Source organism: Cladophialophora bantiana (assembly GCF_000835475.1).
Source record: "Cladophialophora bantiana CBS 173.52 unplaced genomic scaffold supercont1.10, whole genome shotgun sequence".
In the NCBI taxonomy this organism is placed as follows: domain Eukaryota; kingdom Fungi; phylum Ascomycota; class Eurotiomycetes; order Chaetothyriales; family Herpotrichiellaceae; genus Cladophialophora; species Cladophialophora bantiana.
In genome coordinates this window covers 303805-316387 of record NW_015971584.1, presented here as the reverse complement: position 1 = coordinate 316387, position 12583 = coordinate 303805, and the positions used below count along the sequence as shown (strand labels likewise).

Below are 12583 nucleotides of genomic sequence, written 5' to 3'. Positions count from 1 at the left end.
CCCCCCCCCCCCCCCCCCGGGAGGACTGTTCTCAACAACCCCCAGATTCTCACCTCTGCGCCCTCAAAGCGGAATCACTTGAGCTTCTCCCCTCTCATCTCGGGAGATCAGCCGCCGCACAGAAAAAATGTTTTGTCCACTCTCACTAAGAAAGGCTTTCTGTTTCCGGTAAATAGAAATAAACCATAAAACCCTCACATTGGCCTTGGAACCTCGAGGCGCGCTTGTAGACGAAAACAAAGAATCTTTCATGCAAGAAGCCATCATCTCTGGGTATCAGGTCATCATAATAAACGGTGTAAGTTTTGCGGTAAACGAAGGTCGTGAATCGAAAAAGTCATGGCATGGTTTTGATGCCAGTTTGCCACGTGGTTGTCCGCACCTGGCTTTTGAAATTCCGTCCCTTCTATCACCCGTCTCTTTTGGTTGTTGTACACTGGCGTCGCGCGGCTCCATCGCGCAAGGCTCGATCATAATGTACATGGAGCAAGGGAAAAGCAAACAATGACATGGCCAGGCATGCCAAGATCATCATCGGCATGGCGGTGCCGACGGTGGTGCTTTTAGATTTGGCTCTTTTGGTCTCAAAATGTAACCAGGCCAGGGGCACTCCTCTTACTCCTCGATGTCCGAATGGCTTGCATTCGAAATGGAGTCGCCCTTGTGGACTTTCTTGTGTCGGCGCAAGTTGGAGACAACGGAGAAGTGACGCCCGCAGCCCTCCACATCGCAGGCAAAGGGCTTTTCGCCTGTGTGGCTGTACATGTGTGTTTGCAACGAGCTGGGCCGTGTGAAGCGTTTGTCGCATACTTTGCATTTATGTTTCTTTTGTGTATTGGCAGCCATCTTGGAGGAGAATTGGCCCATCATTGACTGAGGGGCGGGAGGTCCAAGGGGAGGACCCAACAGTTGGTTTGGACGAGGCAGTGTCCGAGAAGCTGCCATTGACTCATAGCCAGCGTCTGATGCTGCCGAGCTATAGTCTGTGGCAGAATCCGTCACAGAGCCCACCGAACTGGGGGCGTAGTACGCGTACCCTCGACCAGATTCGTTTGAAATGGAGGAATGGGTTGAAGAGGCTTGTGGAAAACCGTACGAGTCTGCTGACGCTCTCTGGGCTCGGGCCTCGTAGATGTTGCGGGGGGTCAGATCCTGCAGATTTTGGTGGCTGAGTGCCAGCATGCCTCGAGAGGCGTCAAGTTCGCCAAAACTGGCGTTTGCGGCACGAGAACTCTCGACCCTGGTTTCTTACTGTTAGAACGATACCCAAAAATTCGAAAACTCACAAGCGCCAACTTACGTGTCGGAGAGTTTCCTGTGTTGCTGTTGTTGTTGCTGCTGCTGCTGTTGGTGCATGGACTGGGCGTAGCTGAGCGAAGAGTACGACGGCGCGTACGACGCTGAGGTTGCTGTTGGCGAAGAATAGGCCGCCTGTTCGCCATAGTTGGGGCGCGGCATTTCTTGAGGGTAACTTAGCAAATCCGTGCCAGAAAATCCAGTGCTGGAGTAGGCGCTACCTTGAGCCATTGAGCCAGTCACTGGAGGCATGTGAGAGTAAGGCATTGAGATGCCAGATCTCGCACCGTCCGTCTTGGATAGCGGTGGGAACGAAGAACTGGAAGTGCTCGTCTGATGAGACCACGGATCGCTGAATGTTGGCGTTGCATGCATGTTGGGATACATATGATCGTATGATATGCCGCCGTAGTGTCGACTTTGGTTGTCAATGACCATCGTCATGGAGCCGGTGTTTCCAAGCGAACGCCACAAATATGAAGCGTGGTGATAAGACCAAAGAGAGTCTTTGCGCTGTCTGTTGCTGTCGCAACGACAAGTGCGTGAGTCACCGAGACAGGGACCAGTTTTGAATCTGGTTCCTACGAGAGAAGATGTGGAAGACGATCCAACTCTGTTCGAGGGGATCGGCGACTGTTATGTAGCTTCTTGTGTGGAGAATCTGGAGTTGGCTGACTATCCAATGGCAGGTCCCCAGTCGATCGATGTTGATCTTGCCTGGAGTGGGAGGGAGCAGTGCCTCCTTGATAGCGATAGCTGTGCTTGTGGCAGTTGCGCAGTTCTCCAACCACCTCGGCGAGCGGCAGATCGACAGGATTGACTTGAGGTAAAAGGTTGTGATATCGAGCGGTTGTTGAAAGACCAGCAACAAGGCGGTCTTGAGACGATGGATAACTGGGGATTAACGAGGCAAGTTCTCCCAACTCTGCGAAATAACTTATGTACGCGGTGGATGGGATGGAGGGATTCCCTTTTTCTGCTATGTCGACGCGGTTGTTGAATATTTGGAACAGACGATATGTCGTCTTGTCTCAGGTTGCGGAATGTAGAGTTGAGATCTTTTGAGGTTTCAAGAGACCAAGGTTGTCTCGCGCAAAGGGTGGGGAAATGTCAGGGTAGATAAGTTGTTTTGGAAGCAGCACCCAAGTCGACCGTGCGTGTGCCTTTTGTCGAGGAAACAGTTACGTCGGTGGAGGTGACCCTTCTCTTTTCGCACCGCTGGCTAGCAGTTCTTGGGGCAACTGGCATCATCACAACTATCAGTTACCCTTGACCCTTCTTTCTTTTGGGCCCTTCGCCCTGGCCCTTGTGTCCTTGGGCTCGTTTCTGAATGCAGGGTTGCTTAGCTCGAAGGCTTGTTGGATGGCGTTTGCAGTGGAGAATCCGAAAGTCAAGTTGACTGGTGGAGGGCACCCTGGCAGACCAGCCCGGAGGTTGTATGAAATCAGTGGGGGGTGGGTGTTTTCGAGGGAGGGGAGGAGAGAGCCTGCTACAGGGAAGTTGACGATGAGAAGCAGGACGCTGGAAACAGGGATACAAGGCACTTGACCCGTCTGGCCTAAAAGGGTGGGAATGAGGGCAGTCGGCCCTCTGGCTTGATCAGTTGCGTGTGTCGCCCGTGTTTGATTGGGCCATGTCGACTGTCTCGAAGAGGATGGAGGGTGCGGGCATGCAAGACAGGCAGCCCTGGTCGGGTGGAGGAGGCAAGGGCAGGGTCTTTTGGCCCTAGGTAGACTCTACCTAGAGATGAGGCTTACTCGGAGAAGTAGGACGACAGCAATGACCGGGATAATGACGATCGATGCAGGAGTGTGGGACTAACCCAACAAGACCAGTGGATCTCCGTCTTCATGCCAGATTGGAAGATGGTGGCTGTATTTGCCCAGCCCAGCATTCCAATTCATGGAGGAGAGGCAAGGATAGTGGTCAATCACTGATAGGAATGCTGTGGTGTTATTGAGGCAAGAAACAATAAAAAATCAGAAAGTTATGGACAAGGAAAGCAGAAAAAAAATTCCGAGGTTCTTCCAAGGTTCATGTTTCGCTTTGGTTGAAGCAGCGTTTACTGACGCGGAACCATTGGGGAAAGCCTCCTCACGCTGTTGAGTTGTCCTTTGGTCTGGTATACTCAGTACCAAGTACCTACATAAAATGGACCGTTGATGTGAGCAGGATTTCCCCCTCTTTCTCACCCACAAGTCACCCTGCTCCTTCTTCCTCCTTGGGCCCTCTCTCCAAGGGTGCGAATCGGTAGAATGCCAGTGGTGCCAGTGGATACCCGGTTTGGCGGCGAAGGGGCTTGCAGCTTGGGGGTCGAAGAGCCGGGTGGCGTCTGTGGTGCAGCCATCCCGTTGCCTTTAGGCGGGACCTTCCTTCCCTCTTAGTGCTTTGGGTGCTTGGATGCTCGCTTTGGTCTTGGTCTTGGGCTTGGGCTTGATGGCTGGCCGGGAGGGCAACTCTGCTGGGAGGCAAAAAAAGGCTGGCATTGCCAACACCACTTTTGATTGACGGAAAGTGGCCGGACTGGAGATGGCTCAAAAGAAGTCTAGCTTACTGGCACTACTGCACTCGGTTGACTTCGGACTACTTCTTCTTGGGAAGGGTCGTAGACTAGTGTGCGCAGCTGGCTCTAGGTAGGTACCATTGGGAAGGTAAGGTGAGGCTAGGGTGATATAAGGAGAGGAGAAGATGAGCAGCTTGAGAGAGCCGAGGAAGTTGCAGAGACATGGGCTGAGAAGCGATAAGTAGAGAGAACGAGAACTGAGAAGTGGACAACAAAGAGAAAACTCTGGACGGAGTACTGCGCACAACTGCATGCTTGCAGAGAGCAGCGGCAGAGTTTACTGAAATGCGGTGTGCCCATTCAGGCGTTGCAAAGTGTGTCTTTCGGGGAGCCAAACCCAAAGCAGGGCTGGTGGGTGCATTTCCCCTCCTTCTCTGGCCCCTAAGTGCTGAAGTAGGTAGGGATGCCCTCTGGAGTCCTCCGTTCATGCAAGATGCAACAAACTCGCAGGGCAGCGGGAGGCGGAACCTCATCAACAAATCTCCAGCTGGTGGCTTGCTGGCTGGGCCAATACCCATTCGTCAAGCCAGTACTCAGAACAGAAGCAGTGCAATAGGGACGCTTGAGGCTTTACCTAGAATGATTCCGAGTAGCTACCTAAGGAGGTACATACCCTCGAGCCCAATACCTATTATCTATTCCCCCCCTTCCCGTGCCGTCTTAGCTGCGGTTCGTCTTGATTTTGGGGCCAACTCAAGCGACGTTAACGGTCAATCATTCCTTTGCCCTCGAGCGCCATGATTGAATTCTTGTTCTTTGGGAGGATGCGACTTTCTTTGTCACGGCATTCCACACTGCGAGCGCCAACTATCGCCCTCTGCCCCAACCCTTGAGCCACCCCCCCCTTTTAGTCCGTCCAATTGCCTTTCTGCTCTCCAATCTTGTCGCCTGCAGGGATCTGATCGCAGTGTGCCCTGTGCTCCGTACTCCCCCGCCCATTGCGAGCGCCACTGACGCTATCTGTGATAGGCTTCTGGCTGTCCTATCCAAAGCCTCTTCCTTCTGCAAGGAAAGCCTTGGGCAAGAGCTTGTTGGACCAGAGGAAGAACCAATGGAACCACCCACATCCCCCATTATATCACTCCCTGGATTTTGGCGGGTCGCTGCCCCAAAGTTACTAACCCCTACACACGCCTGGGTAGATTAACCCAAATCCAGTTTGACGCCTAGCTCTCCCCATAACAGAGATATCATGTCCATTGGCAAAGCACGACTCCGTACCTCTATCCCCACAACGATCGATGCCTCGAGCTGCGAAAGTGTGCCAAGGCCTGTGTGTGCCGATTTCCGACTCCCATTTGCATTCTGGACGGCTAACAATTTGTTCGCATCGAAGTCACATCTGGAGGCAAGCCGGTTTTCACAAGGACTGCGCATAACAACGGGGACATTCTATAGCGTTAGCCTCGCCTCGCCTCGCCTCAGATTGATAGCCAATGCATGCAACTCCCGGAGAATAATTTGAACTCCATTGTGTCGATCTGTCATTCTGCCGAGAGGCTTCGGTAAGTTCTAGGCAACTTCACCTGAGGGAGCTTGATGCCTGTGCACGCTGATCCGGTCCCATGTTTTGGTCTCTACCTATACCGAGTAAAGTACGAGGTAGATATCCTAGGAACGCGTCAGTGACCCTCGTAGAAATGTGTGTTTATTGCCACCCGCCAAGAGACCAGTCCTGCTAAATGGATGGCGGAGTAGAGCATAGCGTAGCCTCAGTGCGAAATGCTTTATTTCAGGGTGTTGCGATGCTGCAATGTCCCTGTATCCGAAAAGAAAAATGGTTGATGCGGTGCCGTTGTACCCAACTGCCGCATCCAGTCGGATTCGTCGCCACCTTCTGGACCCCAGATCTCAAGCCTCAGCCTCTGTTTTCTGGAATACCTGCCTACTTGTAGTAGCTGGCCAGGTTTCCCAGGCCCTTGAATCTCATAAGAGCAGGCCTTGCATTTCCTGCAGACACCTAACGCGCACCGGACACCTACCGTCTCTTCATACGTAAAACATTGTCTGAGCCCTAGGAGTTTACCGATGCAGGGTCCACGGAACTTGGCATGGCTGAGGCCTTCCGCGAGTAAAGGATGACGTCTTGAGGGCGGCTTATTTCACACCGGTTCCTGGATTTAGGTTCTTCTGTTTTCCCCAATCTCCTGTAGCCTTACTCCGACCACAAGTAAGCCCTCTGCGGCACTCCGTATCCTAGTCCTTTACCGTAGGTAAGTAGACTGGGAAGACCGAAGTTGTCGACGCTCCGCAATAATGGTTGACGCTAGAGTTCTCCACTACCTTGGCCGGAGATTTCCTGGATTCTTTTGATGAGGCGTCGGCAGGACCAGTGGGACCAGACCTGAAACGAAGCCATTGCGTCCTAGGTGGCTAGGCTGTCAGGAGGTCCAGTCCACTCGCGGCAATCACGACAGCGGGACAATGGATGGCGGGTGGCGCTCGTCTCTGGCCGAGTCAGAAGCCCTGCGTCTTCAACCCAGTTATTTCTTTCTCTCAACGTCATGCAAGCCGACCTGAGGGGGGTGGGAGGAGAGGTGCCATTGGCTCAAGGGAAGACAATCGGTTAGGCATGAGGTTTTCATGAATTCCCTGGAGAAGGAAGTGTCATTCAGATCAATGTTACCATACGAGGTACGTAGCACGAATCGTACGCTGCCTTAAGAGACGATGATGCAATTCACGCCTGCCCTGCATAGAACCTGTTTTGAGCGTGTCCCATTAGAGCAGAGATTGTCGGGCGTCAAAGAAAGCCGACAAGCGCAGAGTCGATGAGGGTGGTGGGGGCAAAGTCCTCAGCTGTAGTCGGCTTGGGATCTGTGAGGCCACCTGTCCGATGTCCGCATGCTAAGAATCCTCGGGCGTGAAGGCAATTCCAAAAGTGTGATTGAATATGACTGCTCTGTGCCTTTACGGTGATGGAATCTGCGGAATCTCAATGCCAAAACGCCACATTGTTCCTTTTAGTCATGGGCACAGGAGGCCCCGCGTCTGCGCCCGAGTTGGAAGTCGACTTTCTGACTTTCTGGTTGAAAACCCCCTCAGAGGCAAGCCCCAGAGAGTCAGAGGTGCAGGAAAGCTGCCTCTAAACCCAGACAGGACTTCCGCCAAAGCCATCTCCATCTCCGCTCGACAACTCTAGCAGGCGGGGGCCTGTTTTCGTTGACCAGCTTCCCTTTCGTCTGCAGCTGTGGCCCTCAGCTTTGGAATTCGGGGAGGCTAGCAGCCTCCCAACAAGGCCTAGCATCAACCCGAAATGGACGTGGTGTGAAGAGGCGCAGATGCAACTGTCAGATGTAACCCCCTTTCGTCCTCGGTGGCTTCTAGCATCGAAGCCACAAGCGCAGAGCGAAATTTGCTGTCCTCGCCGACCTCGCTGCCGCCATTTTTCGTTTCCGCCCCTAAGCTGCTGGTGCGGCTCGAACTGGCCGGCAGGCCTTGCTCCCTTTTGATGGACTGGGCTTTTAGAGTTGAACATTCGAACAGCCCACCGCAGATCGAGCAAGCGCCACATCTCGTCTGCATTGCGCGTCCGCCAACGGCCCAGCGAGTTTCAGCTAGCTACTATCACGGGGGCTTCCTGCAGGATCAAATTTCGGTAGCACATCTTCCATCACACTTTACGTCGTCCGCAGAACCCATCCCGGAGCTAGCTCGATTGATTGGAGCATTGGCCAACGCAGTGACCTCTTTGTTGACAAGTCTGGGAGTGGGAAGCGACCGAGCGCCGATGCACTATGCTCTCGCTTTCTCTAGTGTCCCAAGCGCTTATCAGATTTATTTTCCGTAGTCTGGTTCGTCTGGATGTCGGAATAAACGAGAGAATCCCAATTGACCAGGGTATCAAATTAAGCCGCTGCTTCTGATAGTGCCGTGTAATACGGAGCACAAGCAGAGCCTTGCGGCCTGTCCAGCCTGTCTCATGAAGCGAGTCTGGTGCTGGATCGGCAATTGAGGTCAGAATGTCCGACGGAAGAGACACATCAAGAGTTGCCCAAAACGTTCACATAGACGAGTTCGCCGAACACGTCAGGTCCCCGAAGTAGAACTGTTGTTCTCCACAGAGGATGAACGCGGTACAGTGTGCTTCACAAATGGGCTTAGCCCAAAGGGGGTGCAAACATCGATTCTGATAGACATCTGCGAGGAATGTACCTCGTACCAAGCACTGTGATTGGAGTGGCTTCTGGCTTTCTAGGTCTCTGTCTAGGAGACCGACATATAAGTGGTGTGAAAGCTGCACACTACTCAGTACTAATGTAGAATACCAGGAGAAAAAGGTGGTCAGTCCTCTCCACTCCATGGTGAGATGGTGATTGATCAAGAAGACGATAGGGCAAATGTAACACGTGCCGGTCCTTCGATGCATCTCTGCGGGAGATAAACATTGAACATCAAATGTGAGAGTTTGCGGGTCGAGGCTGATCTGACGATCGCGATCAACGAGGCTTCTTACCCATCGGCCCACAACTGTGATAAGGCTGAAAGTATCAACAGACGTTCCACAACGAGGACCTTCGACTAGAACGTCGGTCTAAAACATCTCTGCTCAAATATGCGATAAAACCCATGGAAACCAACTCTACCGTATCCTCTTGAGCTTCTCGGTCTGGAAATGAAGTCGATCGTCGAACCGGTCGCTCTGCCGTCGGGTCAGCTAGATTGATCAAAAAATGGGTTAACAGGAACAAACGAACCTTCTCTGCAATGTTCGCGATGAGTGCATTCTGGGCCTCCACCTCTTCTCCTGTGGCACGAGCGAGGAGATTAAGACGTTTGGCTGCCCCGGTAAGCTCGTCGAGATTCCGGTCAATCTCATTCTCCATGGCCTCATCCTCACTATCGGCCTCAAACTGGTACTTGGCTCTTTCAGCCAGACTAGTCTTTGTCCCGGAACCGGCTGAAACATCGTCCAAGCCCTTGAAATTTTGATTCATCCGTTGGGTGCTCCTGAAAGCCGCCTCTCGGGTAGCCTCACGCGCCTCTCTTTCAGCATGGTGCCGTTCCATAATCTGCTCATCTCGGCGCGCACGTCTATCCTTGGCAGTGAAGGGGTTGTTGACGTGGACTGCAAACATGCTGCGGTTCAACGTCTTGAGCTCTTTTGTCTTGTCCTCGGCAATATTGATATAGTTGTTCCCCAGGTCAAGATTCCGATCCGTGTTGTGCATTCTCTCGCCTTGGGCACCAAGCCTGGCTAGGGTGTTCCGCCCCATCTCTTCAGCTTGGGCAGCAATTCGAAGAGCGTTTCTGGTTGATGACACATCTTGCTGCTTCATGAACTTGATGTCTTGTTTCAGAGCATTGATATCCTCTTCTTCCTCTTCTTCTGCGGTAAGTTGACGATCACCATATGCTCCGTAGCTACGGTCACCAGCGTCACCGCCGGCGTTGTATTCATAGTCAGGAGGGCCGCTTTTTTGATTTTGCTGTCTTTGTTCAAGCCGTTCTCGCGCTCCACCGAACAACTCATCGCGATTGTTGTCGTTGTCATAGAGGTTGGACGAACCGAGCCCTCCGTAGCCTCCCTGCCGTGATGTGCCACTGGTCTGTTGAATGCTTGCATATGGATTGCCACCAGGGGCACCGCTCCCATAGCCGTTCTGATTTCCGAATTTGTCTGAACTGTATCCGCTCCCTCCTCCGTAGCCGCCTTGAGGAGGACCATACTTGTTGTCCCCACCAAAACTACCTGACGGTGCACTGCCGTATGGGTTGTCTCTCCCATATGGCGGTCTCTGTTGACCCGGGCCGGGCAAGCCATTGATATTGCCAGGCCTTGGAGGGCCTCCTTGACCTTGGGGAGGCACAATGCCAGCACTCATCTTAGCTTTCGTGTATGGGTCAGGAGGAATAGCCGGTTGTGCATAGGGATTTTGGGATGCATAAGGATTTTGCGAGGGAGGAGCAGGAGATTTGCTCTTCGATCGAGAGCCGAATAAAGCGAGTCTGCTGGAATCGTCGTCGTCGTCGCCCTTCTTGAGGCTGAATTTACCCATCTCTGCAGGATGTAGAGTCGTTCGCAGGGACGAGAAAAATTGGAAGAGACGGTATGTAGAAACAACCTAGAAGAGGAGAACTGTAATCGAGCACAGACACGTTCAGTCTTTATGAAGTTGATGTAGGATCTTGAGCTGAAACAGGCGGACGTGGCCGAATGGGCAGTGCACGTTCAATTCGGACCGCAGTCTCGACTCTAGTTGCGGATTTGATCTCACTCCGCCGAAACGGCGCCTCGTCCAATGGGGTTGCGTTTTCGGTCTCGGGGCCTTGGCTAGTTTGTCACCAAGCCAAACACTTTTCTGAGCGAGCGAGTTGCGTGAAACTTGGTCGGTTTGACGTTGATCCTAGTTAGCAGATTGCTACAGCTTGCTACCAAACATGAAATAAAGCCTCGATCCGAAGATCGGCCTCATGGCCCCGAACATAGATAAAGAAGCGGAGCATCTCCGGAACAAAGCCAGAAAGGAGCTCCTTGGGTTGCTTGAAGGTGTGAGTAAGGAGGGTGCCTTTCAGGGACCCGTGTCTCGATGCTAACACTCGATTAGGTTCGCGGCAAGAAGAACTTGGTCATTGGGAGAGATCTGACTGGCATCCTCAGTCTTTTTGTCCAATTCCCAATACTGAAGGAATATGGCGTGGACAAAGTCTTCGAACTCGAAAATGGCAACACCGACTCGTCACAAAGGAACGTCGTATACCTCGTCCATGGAGAGAAAGCCAGCTTGGTGCAATCTGTAGCAGGTATGTCTTGGGAAGGCTGTCATTTTCTTTTCATATGGGACTTACAAGGAGACTGCGTGGATCATTTCTTCTGTGCCTTGCTGTCAGTCTAGCTCCCAATATCGACAGTTCAAGTCATAACAGCAGCGTCTCCTTTTCCACGGTCCTCTTCATTTGCGTACGTGATAGAGGATATCAGCACCTGCTGACATCAAATGACATAGATCAAATCAAGAAACTCCAGAGGAATGGCTCGGTCGAGCACGAAATCTCTGTATGCTGGGTTCCTCGGAGAACCCTAGTGTCGAACAGGATTCTGGAAGATGAAGGGATTTTGGGGGATGTCAATGTCTCGGAGCTCCCCATATACTTCCTCCCTTTGGAAGATGACATGCTCTCACTGGAGATGGACGAGGCATTCAATGATTTATATCTAGTTTGTTCGCGGGCTCGAGGGAAAGAAGCTTAGCCTTTCTGACACCTTCACAGAGACACGATCCTTCCCCACTTTATCTTGCTTCAAAAGCCCTGATGCAGATCCAACAGCGACATGGTTTGTTTCCACGGATTTTGGGCAAGGGGGACAACGCTAGACAACTTGCAAACCTTCTACTCCGAGGGAGAAAGGAGCTTGACGCGGACGACGCTGCAACACAGTACACCAGCATGCCTAGTACCTCGATTGAGCAGCTGATCATTATCGATCGGGATGTCGATTTTGCCACAGTGCTGTTGACACAACTGACATACGAAGGCTTGATCGACGAATTAGTTGGAATCAAACACAACCGTGCAGAAGTTGATTCCGCTGTCATTGGCGCCGCTCCCCAGCAGCGATCGCAGACCGGTTCTTCCTCGACATCTCCGCCTCCAGCCATTCGCCAAGGTCTCAAGCGCAGAATCCAGCTCGACTCATCGGACTCGCTGTATGAGCAATTACGTTCCTCCAATTTCGCTCTGATCGGCCCCCATCTGAACAAAATCGCCAGGCGTCTAGAGTCAGATTACGAAGGTCGCCACACTGCTCGCGGCATCAACGAGCTCCGAGACTTTGTCAACAAACTGCCTGGTTTCCAGCAAGAGCACCAGTCCCTCGCCATTCACACGAATCTTGCAGACGACATGAGTAAGCACACTCGCTCCGAGACTTTTAACCGCGAATTGGAGGTACAGCAGAATATCGCAGCCGGAACAGACCCAATCTACCAACACGACACTATCGAAGAGCTGATAGCCCGAGATACTCCCCTATCTACCATCCTCCGCCTTCTCTGCCTCGAATCAACCATAGCTGGTGGTCTGCGACCCAAGGACTTGGAGTCGTTCCGCCGGCAGATCCTACACGCTTACGGCTTCCAACATCTCTTGACGCTCGACAAGTTGCAGACCATGGAACTCCTCCAGCCCCGCTCATCCAGTTCAGCTTTACTTCTCCCCGTCGGCGGCGCAGGGGCCCCGTCGGAAAGGGGCACGAAGACAAACTACGGCTATCTACGCAAAGAATTGAGGTTGATTATTGATGAGTATAATGAACAAGACCCGGAGGATATCGCTTACGTGTACTCCGGCTACGCTCCCCTAAGCATACGCCTTGTGCAGTGCATCTTACAAAAACAGTATCTCCAAACCCTGCACAAGTCGCCTCTGCCCCTCACTCCTTCTAGTACAGGATGGACGGGCTTTGAGGACATCTTGAAGTCTGCCAGGGGTCCAACGTTTAATATAGCTCAGAAGCCAGCGGACGAGAAGGCGGCCAGAGCAAAAGCTGCACTGGCGGGCACGGGCAACTGGAAGACTCTCTTTGTCATGTTTGTGGGAGGTATCACCTTCACGGAGATTGCAGCGTTGAGATTCATCGGACGGAAATTGGCCGAATCGGGACAGAGGAAGAAGATTGTGATTTGCACCACCGGCATCATTAGTGGGAGAAGCATTATGGAAGGCGTGATTGAGAAATCCAATTTAGGGTCAGGACTTGTCGCAGCCTGAATCATGCTTTTA

The 12583-nt window shown here is 52.5% G+C and overlaps 3 protein-coding genes across 3 annotated transcripts; 1 reads left to right on the top strand and 2 right to left on the bottom strand.

Moving 5' to 3' along the window:
• Window positions 1-615: 615 nt before the first annotated feature.
• On the bottom strand, window positions 616-1740 carry Z519_07027 (uncharacterized protein; the record flags this gene model as incomplete). Its single annotated transcript, XM_016764764.1, has 2 exons — window positions 616-1240; window positions 1301-1740. 2 exons carry the CDS (start codon window positions 1738-1740, stop codon window positions 616-618), a joined length of 1065 nt encoding a protein of 354 aa, XP_016618714.1.
• A 6701-nt stretch (window positions 1741-8441) lies between these two features.
• Z519_07026 (uncharacterized protein) lies at window positions 8442-9858 on the bottom strand (the record flags this gene model as incomplete). The annotated part of the gene is made up of 2 exons (XM_016764763.1): window positions 8442-8501; window positions 8557-9858. The coding sequence occupies 2 exons, from the start codon at window positions 9856-9858 to the stop codon at window positions 8442-8444; spliced, it is 1362 nt and encodes a 453-aa protein (XP_016618713.1).
• A 415-nt stretch (window positions 9859-10273) lies between these two features.
• Z519_07025 (uncharacterized protein) lies at window positions 10274-12571 on the top strand (the record flags this gene model as incomplete). Its single annotated transcript, XM_016764762.1, has 4 exons — window positions 10274-10351; window positions 10408-10603; window positions 10807-11018; window positions 11072-12571. The coding sequence occupies 4 exons, from the start codon at window positions 10274-10276 to the stop codon at window positions 12569-12571; spliced, it is 1986 nt and encodes a 661-aa protein (XP_016618712.1).
• Between the last annotated feature and the right edge of the window lie 12 nt (window positions 12572-12583).